The sequence below is a fragment of the Piliocolobus tephrosceles genome, chromosome X (assembly GCF_002776525.5).
Source record: "Piliocolobus tephrosceles isolate RC106 chromosome X, ASM277652v3, whole genome shotgun sequence".
Taxonomy (NCBI): domain Eukaryota; kingdom Metazoa; phylum Chordata; class Mammalia; order Primates; family Cercopithecidae; genus Piliocolobus; species Piliocolobus tephrosceles.
In genome coordinates, this window is record NC_045455.1 from 94793104 (window position 1) to 94813568 (window position 20465).

General features: G+C 47.9%; 2 protein-coding genes across 7 annotated transcripts in view; one reads left to right on the forward strand and one right to left on the reverse strand.

The window, feature by feature from the left end:
• EEF1AKMT1 (EEF1A lysine methyltransferase 1) overlaps nt 1-14155 on the forward strand; it is a 50150-nt gene extending 35995 nt beyond the window's left edge. For 2 of the 6 annotated variants that reach the window (XR_003309414.2, XR_003309413.2), the window contains exons 4-7: nt 4464-4744; nt 7277-8205; nt 10598-10690; nt 13139-14042. Coding sequence is in view for 2 of the 6 variants with exons in the window: in XM_023190659.2 (XP_023046427.1) it covers nt 4464-4744; nt 7277-7413 (418 nt within the window). In the remaining 4 variants the exon portion in view is untranslated. Of the gene's footprint in view, nt 1-4463; nt 4745-5586; nt 5874-7276; nt 8575-10597; nt 10691-13138 lie in introns of those variants that run through there. The other 4 variants (XR_002726066.3, XR_003309415.2, XM_023190659.2 and 1 more) reach the window with 4 other exon arrangements.
• Nucleotides 14156-14557: 402 nt separating this feature from the next.
• LOC113224801 (interleukin-17D-like) lies at nt 14558-15684 on the reverse strand. Its single transcript, XM_026454205.1, has 2 exons — nt 15516-15684; nt 14558-14940 (listed from the first exon to the last, which is right to left on the reverse strand). Exons 1-2 carry the CDS (start codon nt 15682-15684, stop codon nt 14558-14560), a joined length of 552 nt encoding a protein of 183 aa, XP_026309990.1.
• Between the last annotated feature and the right edge of the window lie 4781 nt (nt 15685-20465).

Consider the following 20465-nt stretch of genomic DNA (forward strand, 5'->3'; position numbering starts at 1 on the left):
TTCTCTTTTCCCTCCATAGTCTCTGTTTACCTCAAAATGCTGTTTCTGTTTGTTAATTTCCTGTGCTATATTTGTCTAATCTGTGTTCCTTAAGTGTCTGTGGACATTGAAGGGTGGGGCACTCGAAAACTGGGAGCCTCATCTGCTTTGATCTCTACAGCTGGAGCATCTGAATGAGCCATTCTCTTAGGGAACCCCCGTGTCTAAGACTTTTCTTGTCGTTTTGTCAGTGGTCCAGGGAAGATTCTCCTAATTCCTGACTGGAAGTTACACATCTAGTTGACATCATCCTTGGAGGCATGTGACTGAAAGGCTGGACGTTTCATCTCCAATTTGTTTAACTTAATCCTCCTAATTTCCACATGGCACATCACCATCCACTGTGCCTGGCATGCTCCTTCCAAGCATCCCTCCGTGCAGAAAACATCCCTTCAGTTTTCTGCCACCGTCATGGGGAGGCAGGCTTTGGGATATAGCAGAGCATCCTGAGAATGAATTGCTTCTTAAAACAGCCCTTTCAGTAAAACCTCCCAGTTTTGGCCCCACCTTCACCTCTACTTCTTGAGTTACTGGGTTCTGTGGCTTCCTGAGCCCTCGCGTGTGCCACCACGTGAACCAGGGCGCTTCTCAGCTTTCCAGCTGCCAGTGTAGGATTCGGCCGTTGCAGGTCTGCCGAGCCCCACTACCCACCTATCTGCTGTGCCGCTTCCTCAGCGTGATTGCTTTCGTCTTCGCTGACATGCCCTTTGGTTTTTGTTCTTGTATTCCTAAATAAGACAACGTGAAATTGCTCTCTTGTGTTTAGTGGGCTTTCGTGAGGGAGCACATTTACATGAATGTGTTCAATCTGCCATCTGTAGTGGGAAATCTTCCATTTTTCTTTTCACTGTTCATTTTCTTTTTTTTTTGATTATATGTAGTCGTTTAGTAGGTTTTTCTTAGTGACACTGCTTTTACATATACTTTCCTTTTTGCCACTAATATGAGGGCCTTGGAAGCAACTTTTAATCTCATCTGAAAGTCAACTTCAGTATTCGTAGGAACTTAGTCATCATTTTAAAGATGAGTAAGAACTGCATTTCTTTTTTTTTTTTTTTTTTTGAGACAGAGTCTCACTTTGTCACCCAGGCTGGAGTGCCGTGGCATGATCTCGGCTCACTGCAAGCTCCGCCTCCCAGGTTCACGCCATTCTCCTGCCTCAGCCTCCCGAGTAGCTGGGACTACAGGCGCCCACCACCTCGCCCGGCTAGTTTTTTGTATTTTTTTTAGTAGAGACGGGGTTTCACTGTGTTAGCGCCAGGATGGTCTCCATCTCCTGACCTCTGATCCGCCCGTCTCGGCCTCCCAAAGTGCTGGGATTACAGGCTTGAGCCACCGCGCCCGGACAGAACTGCATTTCTTGAGTGCTTACTGTGTGCCTTCTCCTGCTGTAAGTGCGTTGTCAGGGTCATCTCATTCTATCCTCGCATCTCTGTGCATTAGTTCCTGTTACACTCTGCAGTTTGAAGACAGACACTGAGACCAGAGGTTCGGCTACTTGCAGAAGGTCACCCAGTGGGAAGTGGCAAAGCTGGGCTTTCCACATAGGTTCTCTGATCCCACTGCTGCCTGGTAACCACCACCAGACCCACCAGTCTTTCTGCTCTTATTCCTTCTTGCATCCTGGACCACTGTCTTACCTGAAGGACATCCTTCAGGTGGATTTCTCAGGGAACGCCTGCTAGAGGCAATTTTGTTGTCTGAAAATGTCTTTATTTCACCTTCTTTATCGGAAGATGTTTTCATAGTGTGCATATATAATCCTCGGTTGCAGTTCATTCTCTGTCAGCACAGTCAGGCTATAATCCCACTGTTTGCCAGCTTCTTTTCCCCCTCCCACCGCACTGATCTAGAGCTGCTGTGCAGGGAGAGTTGTGTCCTGCCAGCAGGAACACACATGTTTCCGTAGAAACATTATGTGATGTCACTGGTTCTGTTATCTGCTGCAGTGTCTTTGGGCTGAGAAGCCTGCTTAGCCTGGCATGGGTACCTGAGTAAGATGGGTACATTGTCTCTGTTAAGAAATGCATCACATATTTTTAAAGCTGAGCATAATTTTTAAATTAGGTCCTTTTTTGAATGACAATGTATGCACATATAACAATCCAAACGTGACAAAGGAATTGTGAGAATAGGTCAATCTCTTCTCCATTGTATCCAGGTTCCCCAGGCACTCTCCCATGAGGCAGCCATGGTCACTGTCTCTTGGATACCTTCTAGAGGTCACCTGTACAACTATAGGCATATATTCCCACTCTCAAGAAAGCATATTTTACACCATTCTGTTCCTTGAATAGATCTAAGAGATCATTCCTTATCAGCATAGAGAGGGCTGCTTCAGCCTTTTTTAAATGGCCACAGAACTTTCCATTGTAATAGGCATACCAGCTGGGCACAGTGGCTCACGCCTCCTTTGGGAGGTCAAGGCAGGCAGATGGCTTGAGCTCTGGAGTTTGAGACCAGCCTGTGTAACGTGGCAAAACCACATCTCTGCAAAAAAATATAAAAAATTAGTGGCCGGGCACAGTGGCTCATGCCTATAATCCCAGTACTTCGGGAGGCCGAGGCAGGTGGATCATGAAGTCAGGAGTTCAAGACCAGCCTGGCCAACATGGTGAAACCCCATCTCTACTAAAAATACAAAAATTAGCCAGGTGTGGTGGCGGGTGCCTGTAATCCCAGCTACTCAGGAGGCTGAGGCAGGAGAATCGCTTGAACCTGGGAAGCAGAGGTTTCAGTGAGCCGAGGTCATGCCACTGCACTCCAGCCTGAGCAACAGAGTGAGACCCCGTCTCACAAAAAAAAAAAAAAAAAAAAAAAGTGTATCACAGTCAACTCAATAATTCCATATTTAGGTTACTTCTAGCTTTTCGGCAGTTGGTTTTATTTTTATTATATTTATTTTGTTTTTTTGAGTCAGAGTCTCGCTCTGTCGCCCAGGCTGGAGTGCGGTGGCGCTATCTCGGCTCACTGCAAGCTCCGCCTCCTGGTTTCCCGCCATTCTCCTGCCTTGGCCTCCCGAGTAGCTGGGACTACAGGTGCCCACCACCACGCCCGGCTAATTTTTTGCATTTTTAGTAGAGACAGGGTTTCACCGTGTTAGCCAGGATGGTCTCGATCTCCTGACCTTGTGATCTGCCCACCTCGGCCTCCCAAAGTGCTGGGATTACAGGCGTGAGCCACCGTGCCCGGCCAGCAGTTGGTTTTAACAGTTAACTCTTGGAACACTACCCATTCATAAACTGTGGGCTGCTATAATGAGATAGATACTTTAATTTCCTTATACAGAAAAGAAACAAAGCTTTCAGACAATTTCTTTCAGAATAGCTTGTCTACAGTGAGATCACGTTTTAATGTATCTTTGTGGAGAACTGGAGTGAGCTGGGGAGCTATTTGGGTTTATCTTTCAAGATCATGAATATTACAAAATAACTAGTATTTAGTTGGGACAAAAAGTATTTAAAATATCAAAGGCCTAGCATGAAAATAATAGGTAAATTTAGGCTTTGGGTTAACTACATCTAAATTTTGTCATAATGTGTTCCTGCTATTTTACATTTTTCACCATAAAAACTATAGTCTTTCATACCTCAAAGTTATAAGTTATAGGCTGGGCGTGGTGGCTCACTCCTGTAATCCCAGCACTTTGGGAGGCCGAGGCAGGCACATCACCTGAGGTCAGGAGTTCAAGACCAGCCAAGCAACATGATGAAACCCCATTTCTACTAAAAATACAAAAAAATTAGCCAGGCGCAATAGCGCGTGCTTGTAATCCCAGCTACTGGGAAGGAATAGCAGGAGAATCGCTTGAACCCAGGAGGCAGAGGTTGCAGTGAGCCGAGATCGATCACGCCACTTCCCTCCAGCTTTGGCAACAGAGTGAGACTCCATCTCAAAAAAAAAATTATAGGCTGGGCACGGTGGCTCACGCCTGTAATCCCAGCACTTTGGGAGGCCAAGGTGGGCGGATCACAAGGTCAGGAGATCGAGACCATCCTGGCTAAGACGGTGAAACCCCCCCTCTCTGCTAAAAATACAAAAAATTAGCCAGGTGCGTTGGCAGGCGCCTGTAGTCCCCGCTACTCGGGAGGCTGAGACAGGAGAATGGCGTGAACCTGGGAGGCGGAGCTTGCAGTGAGCCGAGATCGTGCCACTGCACTCCAGCCTGGGTGATCAAGACTCCATCTCAAAAAAAAACAAAAACAAAAACAAACCAAAATTATAAGTTATAGACTTTTAAGTACCAGATTCCTTAAAAGTGGGACACTATAAAGTTTTTTCTCAACATTGACTATTACACTAGTTTGCATTGTTTCCTGTAAGAAAATCTGACTCGGACCTGTGTGTTTTTTAGTGAAGTAGTTGTTAACACCGTAATCTCTCTATTAAAGATGTTTCATGAGTGTGTTCATTTTGTCTCCTAGAATCGCATGTGTGAGTGCCCCTAGTGTTTACCAGAAACTCAGAGAGCTGTGCAGAGAAAACTTTACTATATATATCTTTGAATATGACAAAAGATTTGCCGTGTATGGAGAGGAGTTTATTTTCTATGATTACAATAATCCATTGGACTTACCCGAAAGAATTGCTGCACATAGTTTTGACATCGTAATAGCAGATCCTCCCTATCTTTCGGAGGAATGTCTCAGAAAAACATCAGAAACCATCAAGTACCTGACACGGGGCAAGATTCTTCTGTGCACAGGTAAGTGCTGCATTTCGTATCTCATGAAATTCACTGAGTGGCTATTCAGGTCTTAAGGGTCAAGAAGAAATCCTGAGTCCACCACCTCCTGTGTGACTTGTGAACAAGTTATTTAATTCTTTGTGCCCTGGATTCCTCATCTGTAAACTGGGACTGATAATACTCTGCCATTAAGGGTCCTAAAGAATTAAGTGACACAAAGTACCCAGCACTGGGTCTGGTGCATGGTGACTGCTTGATGAATGTCAGCTGTTACTTCTATGTACCATCATCAGTAGTAGTGGTATTTTATCTAGCCTCTACACTTTATCAAAGAGAAATGTGGAATCTATAGAGTTTAAGTGAATTGCCTACGGTTACAGGGTAGACATTAGATTGGGTTAATGTAGAAGACTTTTCTTACTGGTGAGATTGATATACCTTTTTTTTTCTCTCTGTAACCTCAAACCACTGGGCTAAGCAGTCCTCCCACCTCAGCCTCCCAAGTAGCTGGGACTTACAGGTGTGTGCCACCAGGCTGGATTTGATATACTTGAGGCAGATATGGTAAAATTCAATAGAGTAAATCTGAGAACTTTAAGGTGGGAGGATTACTTGAGGCAAGGAGTTCTAGACCAGGCTGGGCAACATAGCAAGACGCCATCTCTACAAAAATTTTAAAAATTAGTCAGGTGTGGTTGTGTGGGCCTCCCAGCCATTTGGGAGATAGAGGAGGTGTATCTGGAGTTTCTTCCTTCTGGTGGGTTCTTGGTCTCACTGAGTTTAAGAATGAAACTGTGGACCTTGTGATGAGTGTTACACTTCTTAAAAGTGGCATGTCTGGTGGTGTTTGTTCCTCCTAGTGGGGTCGTGCTCTCGCTGATTTCAGAAATGAAGCCACAGACCCTCGTGGGGAGTGTTACAGCTCTTAAAGTTGGTGCGGACCCAAAGAGTGAGCAGCAGCAAGCTTTATTATGAAGAGCAAAAAACAAAACTTCCATACCATGGAAGGGGACAATAGCTGGTTGTGCTGCTGGCTGGGGTGGCCAGCTTTTATTCCCTTATTTGTCCCCGCCCACATCCTGCTGATTGGTCCATTTTACAGAATGCTGATTGGTGCGTTTACAGTCCTTTAGCTAGACACAGAGCACTGATTGATGCGTTTTTACAGAGTGCTGATTGTTGCATTTACAGTCCTTTAGCTAGACACAGAGTGCTGATTGGTGTGTTTTTACAGATTGCTGATTGGTGCGTTTATAATCCTTTAGCTAGACAGAAAAGTTCTCAAGTCCCCACTAGACCCAGGAAGTCCAGCTGGCTTCACCTCTCAGTGGGATGATTGCTCGATCTCTGGAGGTCAAGACTACAGTGAGCTGTGATGGTGCCACTGCACTCCAGCCTGGGCACTGAGCAAGACTGTCTCAAAGAAAAAAAAGAAAGTCTGAGAACTGAAACCTTACCAACTGACCCATCTCTTTACTTCTGGGCACCTGTGGTGTCCACACCCTTGAGTGCTGTTACAGACGCTATACTCCAGTTTGTCCCCTGGGCACCCTGCTGGGACCAGAGCTGGGCTGGGAGTGGAGCCACGGGGAGCTGTTCCGGAGTTCCGGAGCTGCGAGTGTGGGGAGGGGCGCTCTGTTCGCACAGATGCCACGGTTGCCTGCACTCTTATTCACTCCGTTTCTTCCTTGAGCTCTGTGTACCGGCAGGCAGCGCTCTGGACTCCTGGAGTGTGCATTTTAGTTTCAGGGGATACTTTAAACAAATAATAATAAAATAGACTAAAGACTGGAAGCACTAACCCTGAGAAGAGTAACAGAGACCCAGGCACCTGCATTTTGCCCCAGGGAGCTGAGGGGTCAGGAGCCACGGCCGCAGCGGCCCGGGAGGGCAGAGTCGGGGGCAGGAGGTCCCCAGTGCCTAACAGAGGGGACTGTGGGCATTGAGGTTTTCTTCGGAAGCCCGAGGCGACGGGATGCAAATTGTCTGAAGACGTAAGACGTTCGCTTTAACTTGACCGAGGTTTTGGGGCACGTGAACCTGGGCACCGCGGGCTGTTGCTGCACCCCAGGGAGGGCGGTGGCCTGCAAGGAGGGTAGGGCAGGGGCGTCAAAGAGATACTTTGAAGATGAAGTTGAGGGAGGTTGCTGTGTTCGAATGTGGAGGGGAAAAGAGGAGAGGAGTCAGGGCTGTGGGTGCCACCTCCGGGGATGTCGCAGGGGAGCTGGCTGTGTGCGGCGGGCCCAGGGCAGGGAGAAATTGGGAGGAGGTGGCAAAAGGGAGTGGGAATACATTCGCACCTGTGTTTGCAAGATTAGATATTACTGAGAAAGGGTCTTGGCTCAACGTTGAGAAATGCTAGTTTTTAGTAATGATTTTTACTTTGCATATATATGTGTTATATGCATATATGCTTGCCCCCTGCCCCCACTTGTGAATTGTCAACTAATTGTCACCGGTGGTCCACCTAGAGCCCTTCTCACAGCTCAGGACACACTGAGCTCCGGCTGGGCCGTCACTCTCTGGATTCATTTGCTTTGTTCTGTTCAGGTGCCATCATGGAAGAACAGGCAGCAGAACTCCTTGGAGTGAAGATGTGCACATTTGTTCCAAAACACACCCGGAACTTGGCAAATGAGTTTCGCTGTTATGTGAATTATGATTCTGGGCTGGACTGTGGGATCTAATTACAGATGGTGACATAACACAGGAAGGAACTCTGTCACATTCCCCTTTTTGTATTTTCCTAGTAGATTTAAAATATATAATCTCTTCCCCTCCCCTCAAACTGGAGCCAACCCTGGCCTGATTTTCAAAATAAAGTACATGACCTTCATTATTGTTTCCTTAGGGAGGGCCTCCCTAGAGCTCAGTCTGCTGCCAACCTGAATCCAGGGAATTCGAGTTGGAAGAAACCTTAGAACCTGCCTGATCTACTCTCCTAACATAGGTAAAAACAGCAGAACAGTTGCGTGGCTTGCCCAAGGGCTCCTGAATGAGACAGGACCTTGGCCTCTGCCTTGGGCCAGAGCAGTCTGGTAGCATCCTAGAGCTTGTGAGGACCCCCACCCCCGTGTCCCACCCCAGCCCTCCCAGGACACAGACTTGCCTCCATGAAAAAAGGCAATAATCCAATAACTAGCATCTGAATGCCTCTTGGAGCTCTCCTCCTCCAGGTTCTAGGTGGGCTGCGAGGGATGACAGGTGCCCAGGTGCCCTCCCCACGTGAGTCACACTCAGCACCCTACCTCTGAACTGCCTGAGAAAATGAAAGACCCATTTGTAAACCAAACACCAGGACCAAAAAAAGGGAGCTGGGACGAGAGTGCTAGATTCTCACTGTTCAGAAAATACTTCTCTCTGCATACCCCGGAGGACGTCTCAGCAATCAGAAGTGAACACGCAGCATGGCTGGGTCTCAAGGGCGCGATGCTGATGAAAGAGCTGCGCTGCAGAGGCCCCACACTGGATGCTTCTAGGTATGACATTCCCAGGGAGGAGAGATTCGTGGGTGCAGGGGGAGCATCAGGATGGGGCGAAGGGGATGGGTGGCCCACAAAGGGGAGTTCTCCTTGCTGGTGGCATGTTCTTTGTCTTGTCTGTGGCGGTGGCTTCACGAATCTGCCATGTGCAGCATCGCATAGAACCACACACAGATGAGCTCGTGTGAAACTGCTGAACTTGGAATGGGGTCTCTGGGTTGAGCCAGTGTCTGTTTTCTGATTGTGACACTGCACTATAATTATGTAAGATGTTACCATTAGGTAAACTCAGTGTAGGGCATGAGACCTATCAGTATATTTTTGCAATTTCCTGGGAATCTACAATCATTTCAAAATGAAAACTTTGCAAAAAATTAACGCCCTCTTTCTGGGAAAGGATCATACTTCCCCACCTCATAAGACTTGCTTTGGCCAACAAAATGTGAAAGGTGGCCGGGTGCTGTGGCTCGTGCCTGTAATCCCAGCACTTTGGGAGGCCAAGGCAGGCGGATTACTTGAGTCCAGGAGTTCGAGACCAGCTTGGGCGACATGGTGAAACCTTGTCTCTACCAAAAATTTTAAAAAATTTAAAAATTGGCTGGGCATGGTGGCACACTTCTGTAGTCCCAGCCACTCGGGAGGCTGAGGTGGGAGGATCACCTGAGCCCAAGAGGGCAAGGCTGCCGTGAACCGTGATGTACCACTGCACTCCAGCCTGAATGACAGAGCCAGAGCCTGTCTCAAAAACAAAAACAAAAAAACCCCAAAATGTGAAAGGAAGTGATGTGTCATTTCCAACCTCTGGCTGTGAGTGGAGCAGGGCCACCGCCCACCTGCCAGGAATGCAAGGAGAACCAGGAATGAGCCTGTGTCATTGAACCATGGGGCTTATTACCCACTAGAGCAAAACCCAGTCTGTCGTGACCGAGCCAGAGAGGAGGCCTGGGTCAGGGAAGCCTGGAGGACAGGCCTGGTCTTTTTTGCTGTTTCTTAGCCCTCAGCTGCCCGACTTCTGGACAACTTTTAATTTACTTTAAAAATCACTCTTTTCGGCGTGGTGGCTCACACCTGTAATCCCAGCACTCTGGGAGGCCGAGGCGGGTGTATTACCTGAGGTCAGGAGTTAAAGATCAGCCTGGTCAACATGGTGAAACCCTGTCTCTACTAAAAACACAAAAACACAAAAATTAGTTGGGCGTGGTGGCAGGCGCCTGTAATCCCAGCTATTCAGGAGGCTGAGGCAGGCGAATCACTTGAACCTCAGAGACAGAGGTTGCAGTGAGCTGAGATGGTGCCATTGCACTCCAGCCTAGGTGACAAGAGCAAAACTCGATCTCCAAAAAAAAAATCACTCTTTTTATGCAACATTGGTATTTTTATCAGTGTACAAGCACCTGGCCTTTGTTAAGTATTCAATAAGTGTTCTTTAAAAAATAACCCCTACCTTATTATTTCCATATGTAGTTTGCTCTGTCATTTGTTACATTGTAGTAACAAACGATGTACAGAAATGCAATGTTTAACTTAGGAACTGGGGGAGAGCAGTAGTCTAGAAATAACGGAGTTGTAGTTGTCCTATAAATCCAGCGTTTAGTTGAAGAGAAACCTTATTTTTTCCCAGGAGGTGAGGGAGAGAAGGGACAAAGTTGGATTCCTGTCAAAAAACGTACAAACTTTGTAAGTGAGGAGGCTGTTGGAACGAGGTGACGGCATTTTTTGTTTAGTAAGCAGCCACCATGTTTCCTGGCTTTGGACCCTGTTGGGATTTTGATGTTAGCAAATCTGTGTTCATATATGATCCACCTCCAGGTTTCATAAAAGGCCATCTATACCTCTGCAACCTTACATCTTAACCAACTCATTAGGCCTGGCATGTTCCTTTGGGCGGTTAATTAGGTGGGAGGTGTCGGGCTGGGCGATGCCCACAGTTGTCAGTGCCATCTGGAATCCCCAAGGCTCCCTCACCGCCTGTACCTTAGCAAAGCACTGCAGAGGCTAAAAGGAATGTTTTTAATCCATGTCTTTTTAAGTCCTTCCTGATTCGTGGGAAGGGGTAGTAGAATAATTTCTGTTTTGCTAACAAAATTCCAGCACTTCTCAGAAACTCTTCAGATGTGTGTCTGGGGTGATGAGGGCCTGAACGGCAAGAACAGATGAAAGGCAGCGGGAACTTGCAGACCCCATTTCAGATGGGGCTTCCGTACTCCTCCTTTCATTCCTTCCTAAAATCAGAGCTGGCACCAGTTACTAAAAATGACCATTTCCCCCCTTTGCCCTGCTGGAAGAGATGCGGTAAGACATAATGAGATAACCGGCCTCTGACTGTGGAACTGTTGGTATCTGCAGAGTGTTTTTGGATTTCTGTTCCCAAATGATTTCATTTTTGTAGAACAAGTATATAATTGAAATACTGTCACTTGGAAACGATCTTCAGGAACCAGCAAAGCACCTCCATTCCGAAGGCTGCCACAGAATCCTCCAGGTAGAATTCATGTGAAGGTAACATGCACTTTTCTGGGAGGAGGGGAAGAAGTTCTGAAATGTACAATATCATGTGTTGCCCCTCCACAAATCCTGGGAATGAAAGGCATGGAGGGAAATGTGTGAAATAAACCAAGTGGATCTGGGAGTAGTAGGGAGGGAGATGTCACTGAACTTTGGCTGGCACAATTTATCTAGCCAGTAAACTTCCTTATTTGGTAAAACACAATACCAACCTCCCATCTCTGCAACACCCCCCCACCAAAAAAAACCCTTCAGTTTTAGCAAGAGAAAAAAAATTTTGTCCCAAAAAGATCTTGTTTTGAAACAGTACCTTTCCAAGCTTAGCCACCACCTCTAATTTCAACATATTATATTTAAATGCTGCTGCCCAGTTAAAGTTATACATTTTGTTTTATTTCTTTATTATTTTACTTGTCAGTTTTTTTGTTCGTTTGTTTTTGTTTTTTTTTTGAGACGGAATCTTGCTCTGTCACCCAGACTGGAGTGCAGTGCCACGATCTCAGCTCACTGCAACCTCTGCCTCCCGGGTTCAAGCAATTTTCCTGTCTCAGCCTCCTGAGTAGCTGGGACTACAGGTGCCTACCACCGCACCAGCTAATTTTTGTATTTTTAGTAGAGACGGGATTTCACCATCTTGGCCAGGATGGTCTTGAACTCTTGACCTCGTGATCCCCCCGCCTTGGCCTCCCAAAGTGCTGGGATTACAGGCGTGGGCCACCGCGTCCAGCCATTTTTTTTTTTTTTAATTGAGATGGAGTTTCACTCTTGTTTTCCAGGCTGCAATGCAATGGCGTGATCTTGGCTCACCACAACCTCTGCCTCCTAGGTTCAAGCGATTCTCCTGCCTCGGCCTCCTGAGTAGCTGGGATTACAGTTGTGCACCACCATGTCCAGCTAATTTTTTTGTATTTTTAGTAGAGATGGGGTTTCACCATGTTGGTCAGGCTGGTCTCCAAGTCCTGACCTCAGGTGATCCACCTACCTCAGCCTCCCAAAGTGCTGGAGTTACAGGTGTAAGCCACCCTGTATTGAAGCACCCGACCCAGTGAGTTCATTTTAAACCTATCTTTTGTACAAAAAAAGTGTACAGACTGTCACTTACAATCTGTCACTTGTGACAGATGCCTCCTAAAGCGACATAACATGGAGAAGGCTTAGCTTGATGTTTATTTTCAATGTGGCTTATAAATGACTGCAGTGATGCGTCCATGTCCACACATGTGTTCATGTGTGCCAGGCGCTGTGCCAGGTACTTTACCAACAGTGTTGAGTCCTCATTTCACACGGAACGAAAATGAAGCATAGTGGGGCGAAGGGAGCAGGTTCATAGAGTGGCACCCAGGCGCAAGGCGCTTTAGCAGCTTTGTCGTTTCATCATTTTAGTGGACGAGGGAGATTGTCTTGCTCACCACTGCCTTGCAGGAGCTAGGTGACTGGAACCTGGCAGGTGCCCAGTAGATGGTCACTAAGTGGATGAACGTACGGTACAGAGAAAAAACACAGAGGCTGCCTTTCTCCATCTTCAAATGGAAAGCTCATTTCTTCTACTGGGAATGTGCTACCTTTTAGCAAGCTGAGGGTAAACGAATGATTAATGCAGTGAATAAAATCATGACATGTTCCCCATGCAGAGCGTTTCCTCTCCTTGGGTGCCCTTCCTCCAAGGCTTGCACTATTTATATTTGAGGAGTGACCTGGAAAGTGTTACACAACAGCAGTGATAACGGAAAAAACACCTAAGTCGCTGCTTTAAAAGGCAGTTCTGGGCCGGGCGCGGTGGCTCATGCCTGTAATCCCAGCACTTTGGGAGACCAAGGCAGGCAGATCACAAGGTCAGGAGATTGAGACTATTCTGGCTAACACGATGAAACCCCGTCTCTACTAAAAATACAAAAAATTTGCCGGGCGTGGTGGCAGCACCTGTATCCCCAGCTACTTGGGAGGCTGAGGCAGGAGAAAGGCGGGAATCCGGGAGGCGAAGCTTGCAGTGAGCCGAGATCACACCACTGCACTCCAGCCTGGGCGACAGAGAGAGACTGACTCAAAAAAAAAAAAGGCAGTTCTTTTTACTGAGTGGATTTGTGGTGTTGCTCTGGACCTTCCGGTTGCTGGATGGGAATGTGTTGTAGACACACCACCACAGAGGATCCCTTCCTCCCCCAGAGGTTGGATGGGCTGGATGGGAATGTGTTGTAGACACACCACCACAGAGGGTCCCTTTCCTCCCCCAGAGGTTGGATGGGCTGGATGGGAATGTGTGGTAGACACACCACCAGAGGATCCCTTTCTTCCCCCAGAGGTTGAATGGGAAGTACGGTCCGGAACTGTCCATAGCTGCTGCTTTCCAGTTTGAATATTGTATTTGGACAAAAGTGTGGATTTGCTCAGTGACGTGTTTTTCATGCACAATTTCTGTCCATTTTAGTGGGAGCTGGAAGTCTCTGAGTGACCCATTCATCTGGATCAGACTAAGGCTGCCAGTTGGTCTTTCTGTGGTAGCTGAAGTTTGGGAGTGAAACGCATGTGAATAAAGGACACTTCCTGGTTTTGGGGTGTCACAAAGATCCAAGACATTGGCCTTACCTGACTAGTTGATCTAAGACCAAATCAAATCTCGATGAATTTAAACCTCAAGATAAAGTGAAGACCTTAGGTAACACATGATTTCCTCTAACAATTAGTCTGGCCCATCAAGCAGAATTGAGAGAAATACACACGGCCAGTGTATCCTTTAGCGAGACTCTTTTAATGACTTAAAAAGAACTTCTACCTTTTACAATTGTGTTCAGAGACAGACTTTCAATCTAAAGAAAAGAGCAAGGACCTAGCTCTGGTGGCAGAATCTAGAAACAAGCCCCCAGAGTGATCTCTGCAGGTTCTAATGTGGCCCACTTTGTCCTCATATTCGGCCTGATCCTAAAGCTCTTACAACTAAGCCAATACCTGCTTGGATTCTTCCTGACAACCGGCAAAGATGTCACATTCCACTTCTTATCTCACCACCTCTTAGCCACAAATTGGCCCCCACGGCTTTCAAAAGGGAAAAAAAAACTGTACGAGTTTGAGACTGTTTCTGTACTCATGACTCATAACACCAAATCTGAGATCTCTGGAACTCTTTAGCTGGCCCTGGCGCATGCGAGCCACCTGTGCATCCCTTTGTCCACCTGGAGGCCGGTGAAGACCTTCAGAGGAAGGAAGAGTGCGTCAGATCAGACGTGTCCATTTCATCAGTCAGCCATCGGTGACAGGCTGAATTCAGAGACCCAGGCCAGAGTGCGCCTGCTAAAAAATTTATCCAAGGATTCCAACTATGCTAAAAAACAAAATCCCACCAGAAGTAAAAAACAATGTTTATATGTTAAGTAAGAAATGTAATAGAGTAGCTCTAATTTGCTAATATAAAATAGCTCTGCCTCTATTCAAAACAGCTGATTTAAAAGTAGGTATATAGTCGCTCTAATTATTATTATTTTTAGATTGCTTTAAAAAGCATATGTGTCCCTATCTCTTTGGCAAGCACCCAGCGGTGAGTCACGCCCTGCACCCGCCGCAGCCCACCTGGGAGGCTCCTCCCTGCACTTCTCCAAACCTCCGTGCAGGCCGCACACAGGGTGACCCTGCTGGGTCGTTTCCCGTCAGCTTCCAGCCGCGCTGCTTGCTTGTGGCTAAGAGCAGCCAGAGATGCCCGCGTCCGATGAGTCTCCGTGCAAAAGCAGCGCTGATGCTCGCGCTTGGTTGCTCGGTGTGCTCTCTTCAGAGGTCCCCGACCGAGCCCTCCAGACTGCTGCAGCCTGGGCGCCTCAAGAGGCGGGCCGGGGAGCCCCCTGGGGCAGGACAGGCCTCAGGGGCCAGCGGGCGCGTCATTGGGGCCCAGCAGGAGCTTGGGGCCCTGTTTGTCGATGCTGGAGTTGATGCTCTCTGCGTCCTTCTCCGGCTCGGGGACGCAGGTGCAGCCCACCGGGATGGTGACGTAGGCCTCGGTGTAGACGGAACGGCCGCCGGCGCAGGCGGGGGTGCGGCGCAGCACCACGGTGGGCATGTAGACTGGGGCGCTGCGGAAGCGCACGTCCTCCTCGCCGAACAGCCCGGTCAGGCAGCCCCGGCACAGGCAGTAGGCTTCGGGCAGGTACCGGGGGTACCTCGCCGGGTCGTAGGAGATTCTGCAGGGACAGAGCACGGGTAAGGTCACGCCTGGGGGCGGCCCCGCGCGGCGCACGGAGGTTCCTGGTTAGAGGCACCGGGGAGGGCCTCCGGGAGGGTCCTGTCCTCGCCCTGCGGGCGGTGCGAGCAAGGCCGGCTGACAAGGGATCTGCCTAGCGCTTGCTTACATTTGAAATGACAGCGCATCCAGCCGGCCCTGAGCCAGGCCGCAACACTGCTTCCAGAGACTGGGCTAATGCGCGCAGAAAAATAAAATCCAGGCCACCTGCATGGGCCCACCGGTGCCACCAGAACAGAATGAGGCGCCCTGTCTGCCCCGGCCCCGGAGCCGCTGCCTCCCACCGGCAAGGCTCTGTAGACCCCAAGGGGCGCGTCCACCTGGGGCCTAGGCTGGGGGCAGGTAGGGCGGGTTTCAAGGACAGGCTTGGGGCAGGCCTAGAAAAAGAGGGGCTGGCGGAGGACAGTGCTGACGGGCCGGGAGCCAGAGGCCTGCAGGGCTCTCACGGGAGTGAAGGACAAGCGCTTTCTCCATCAGGGAGATGTGCCGAGTGCCAGCTCTCAGTGGTCTATGAAGGTCGGGGGCTCAGGAAAGCGTAGGATTATCTTCTTCCGTTTGTGTCTGAGGGACTAGAGCACACCTGGGAGGTGAAGAGTCTGGAAGTGGTGTGTTCTCGTCACTGGACGTGGATCCACTGCCACCTTCGTGCCAGTGCCACCTTCGTCCCGCCCTAAGGAGGGAGTCTGCGGGGGGGCAAAGGGGAGTGGACTGGGGTAGGAAGAGCCCAAGGCCACCCGCCAGGCTGCCATCAGAGGAAGTCGATGACACAGGACTGCACCCAGCCACCGCTTGTGCTTGTGGAACCCCAGAGGGACATTTCCAAGCACTAGGCCACTGTTTGAATGTGGGGGGTGAGGTCGGACAGAAAGTCAGCAGTGACTCCAAGACTTCCAGTCAGGGTGACCAGAGGATGGGGGAGCACAAGGATCAGGAGCTTGGCCAAGTGGCCTTGCTGGCAGTGGAGCCCCAGAGGTGGGAGCCCAGGTGAAGGCACTGGAGAGGGCAGTGGGGACCGCCTGCAAAATGCACAAGTTGGCTCTGAAGCAAAACATAAAAAAGCACGGTCTGACTTCATTTGTTCATGCTTCCCTCCAGCATACACCCGAATAGTTGCAGAATGTTTTTCACAGGTCTCACACCACTGCACTCCAGCCTGGGTTAGAGTGAGACCTGTCACCCAGGCTGCAGTGCAGTGGCATGATCATGGCTCACTGCAGCCTTGGCCTCCCTGGCTCAAGTGATCCTCCCCCCTCAGCCTCCCGAGTAGCTGCAACTACAGGCGCCGCCACCATGTCCAGCTAATGTTTTTTTTTCTATTTTTTGTAGGGAGGGGCCTCACTGTGTTCCCCAGGCTGGAAGAAATTTTTTTTCAGCGCCTCGTGGCTGCTGTTTCTTCAGTTCTGTAGCTGGAGGCCTCTAAGGCACAACAGCTTGACCCCCACCAGGATGGATGAAACCATCCTCTCCCTCTGGCACCCCACATTCCAGGCACCTCAAAGGGGAAGGCCCCTTACAGACCCCACAGTCCAGATGCCACCTTCTCCAAGCCACTGTCAACTCCATGAAGTCTTCCTATATTTTAAGGTCCAATTCATTCTCTTAAGAGTTCTCAGATGTCCTCAAATTCAACTCCTTCCTTCCCCATGTGTTCACAACCTGTGAACACCACACGATCCTAGTCTGCCCTGCTTGGGAAGGGTAAGGACTGAGTTGTGATTTCTCCTGGTGCCCTGATGTGCCTGTCACAGCGCCTTCTAGAGGAGGAGCCGGGAAGCAGGCGAAGCTGACCCTGGGTCCTACCAGCTTCCTGTTCTTTTTTTGTTTTTTGAGATGGAGTTTCGCTTTTGTGGCCCAGGCTGGAGTGCAATGGCGCAATCTCGGCTCACCACAACCTCTGCCTCCCAGGTTCAAGCGATTCTCCTGCCTCAGCCTCCCAAGTAGCTGAGATTACAGGTGCCTGTCATCACGCCGGACTAATTTTTGTAGTTTCAGTAGAGGCGGGGGTTTCACCATGCTGGCCTGGCTGATCTTGAACCCCCGACCTCAGATGATCCGCCCACCTCGGCCCCCCAAAGTGCTGGGATTACAGGCATGAGCCACCGCGCCCGGCTAAGCTTCCTGTTCTTACACCCTGAGGTCAGTATAAGACCCTGACTTAATGTTAGAAGGAAAAGGAAATCCTAAATAGTTAGGGTTTGTAGTATCTCCAATCACTTTCACCATTTATGCCACAAGTATCTGAGTGTTCTTTCAGGCAATGGGGCTAGAGATGAAACGTGTACCCAAGGACTCACTCTGGAGATAAACTTGTAGGTGAGCAGAGAGTGCATTCACTCCGCCCATGGCCACCGGTGGCTCCTGGGGGATTTATCCAGGTGAAGAAGGGAGAAGGGCATGGCAGGCAGAGGTCAAAGCACAGGGTCAAGGGACAATCACCAGTAGGAAGTACGAGGAGAAAGAGTGCCCCTCAGATGGAATTTTAGAAAGATCCCTCAGACTATGGGGTGGAAGATGGTCTGGAGCCCCAGAGGGAGCTCTTGGCTGAAGGCAGAGTTTTAAGTTGTCCATTGATAGATGGTGGTTAAATAAGATAATCTCGGGGGGCACATGGAGGGAGAACAAATAGAGACAGAGGAGAGCAGAGTACACCTGTGGGGAAAAGAAAGAGAGATCAGCCTGTTACTGTGTCTACATAGAAGGAAGTAGACATAAGAGACTCCATTTAGTTCTGTATTTGAAATGCTGTTAATCTGTGATCCTACCCCCAACCTTGTCCTTGCAAGAGACATGCGCTGTGGCGACTCAAAGTTTAATGGATATTGGGCTGTGCAGGATGTGTATAAAGCATAGCATGAAGCTATGCTTATGGCTCAAGCAATCACAGGAGTTGCTTTAGGAGGACAAGTGAAAACATTTGGGGGAACGTTATAATTGTGGTCAAATTGGTCATCTAAAAAAGAATTGCCTAGTCTCCAGTAAACAAAATGTAACTACTCAAGCTACTACGACAACAGATAAAGAGCCACCTGGCCTATGTCCAAGATGTAAAAAGGGAAAACATTAGAGTATTCAATGTCGTTCTAAATTTGATAAAAATGGGCAACCACTGGCAGGAAACGAGAGGAGGGGCCGGCCTCAGGCCCCGCAACAAACTGGGGCATTCCAAATTCAACCGTTTGTTCCTCAGGGTTTTCAGGAACAACAACCCCCACCGTCACAAGTGTCTCAGGGAATAAGCCAGTTCTCACAATACAGCAATTATCCCATGGCACAAGCAGCTGTGCAGCAGTAGATTTATGTACTTTACAAGCAGTCTCTCTGCTTCCAGGGGAGCCTCCACTAAAAATCCCCACAGGGGTATACGGCCCATTGCCTGAGGGGACTGTAGGACTAATCTTAGGAAGATCAAGTTTAAATCTAAAAGGAGTTCAAATTCATACTGGTGTGGTTGATTCAGACTATAAAGGAGAAATTCAATTGGTTGTTAGTTCCTCAATTCCTTGGAGTGCCAGTCCAGGAGACAGAATTGCTCAGTTATTACTCCTACCTTATATTAAAGTTGGAAACAGATAAAAAGAACAGGAGGGTTCGGAAGCACTGATCCGGCAGGAAAGGCTGCATATTGGGCAAGTCTAGTCTCTGAGAGCAGACCTGTGTGTAAGGCCATTATTCAAGGAAAACAGTTTGAAGGGTTGGTAGACACAGGAGCAGATATCTCTGTCATTGCTTTAAATCAGTGGCCAAAAAATTGGCCTAAACAAAAGGCTGTTACAAGACTTGTCAGCGTAGGCACAGCTTCAGAAGTATATGAAAGTACAATGATTTTACATTGTTTAGGGCCAGATAATCAAGAAAGTACTGTTCAGCCAATGATTACTTCAATTCCTGTTAATCTATGGGGTCGAGATTTGTTACAACAATGGGGTGCGGAAATCATTATTTCCGCTCCATTATACAGCCCTACGAGTCAAAAAATCATGACTAAGATGGGACATATACCAGGAAAGGGATTAGGAAAAAATGAAAATGGCATTAAAGTCCCACTGAGACTAAGAAAAATCAAAAAAGAAAAGGAATAGGGTATCCTCTTTAGGGGGGGCCGCTGTAGAGCCTCCTAAACCCATTCCATTAACTTGGAAAACAGAAAAACCAGTATGGGTAAATCAGTGGCCGCTACCAAAACAAAAACTGGAGGCTTGGCCCGGTGCGGTGGCTCAAGCCTGTAATCCCAGCACTTTGGGAGGCCGAGATGGGCGGATCACGAGGTCAGGAGATCAAGACCATCCTGGCTAACAAGGTGAAACCCCATCTCTACTAAAAAAATACAAAAATCTAGCCGGGCAAGGTGGCGGGCGCCTGTAGTCCCAGCTACTCAGGAGGCTGAGGCGGGAGAATGGCGTAAACCTGGGAGGCAGAGCTTGCAGTGAGCTGAGATCCGTCCACTGCACTCCAGCCTGGGCGACAGAGCCAGACTCCGTCTCAAAAAAAAAAAAACTGGAGGCTTTACATTTATTAGCAAAGGAACAATTTAAAAAGTGACACATTGAGCCTTCATTCTCACCCTGGAATTCTCCTGTATTTGTAATTCAGAAAAAATCAGGGAAATGGCGTATGTTAATGGATTTAAGAGCCGTAAATGCTGTAATTCAACCCATGGGGCCTCTTCAACCCGGACTGCCCTCTCCGGCCATGATCCCAAAAGACTGGCCTTTAATTATAATTGATCTAAAGGATTGCTTTTTTACCATTCCTCTGGCAGAGCAAGATTGTGAAAAATTTGCCTTTACTATACCAGCCATAAATAATAAAGAACCAGCCACCAGGTTTCAGTGGAAAGTATTACTTCAGGGAATGCTTAATAGTCCAACTATTTGTCAAACTTTCGTAGGTCAAGTCCTTCAACCAGTTAGAGACAAATTTTCAGATTGTTATATCATTCACTATATTGATATTTTATGTGCTGCAGAAACAAGAGACAAATTAATTGACTGTTACACATTTCTGCAAGCAGAGGTTGCCAACGCAGGACTAACAATAGCATCTGATGAGGTCCAAACCTCTGATCCTTTTCATTATTTAGGGATGCAGATAGAAAATAAAAAAATTAAGCCACAAAAAATAGAAATAAGAAAAGACACATTAAAAACATTAAATGACTTTCAAAAATTGTTAGGTGATATTAATTGGATTCGGCCAACTCTAGGCATTCCTACTTATGCCATGTCAAATTTGTTCTCTATCCTAAGAGGAGATCCAGACTTAAATAGTAAAAGAATATTAACCCCAGAGGCAACAAAAGAAATTAAATTAGTGGAAGAAAAAATTCAGTCAGCACAAATAAGTAGAATAGATTCTTTAGCCCCACTCCAACTTTTGATTTTTGCCACTGCACATTCTCCAACAGGCATCATTGTTCAAAATACTGATCTTGTGGAGTCGTCATTCCTTCCTCACAGTACAATTAAAACTTTTACATTGTACTTGGATCAAATAGCTACATTAATTGGTCAGACAAGATTACGAATAATAA

What these genes read in the sequence shown, in the direction of transcription:
- LOC113224801 (XM_026454205.1), bottom strand. Translation starts at nt 15,684, where the DNA reads ATGGCAGCCTGGCGGGTGGCCTTGGGCTCTTCCTACCCCAGTCCACTC. An exon ending in CCAGACTCTTCACCTCCCAG is followed by an intron (nt 14,941 to 15,515) that starts GTGTGCTCTAGT and finishes GCCTCTAACCAG; the next exon opens with GAACCTCCGTGCGCCGCGCG.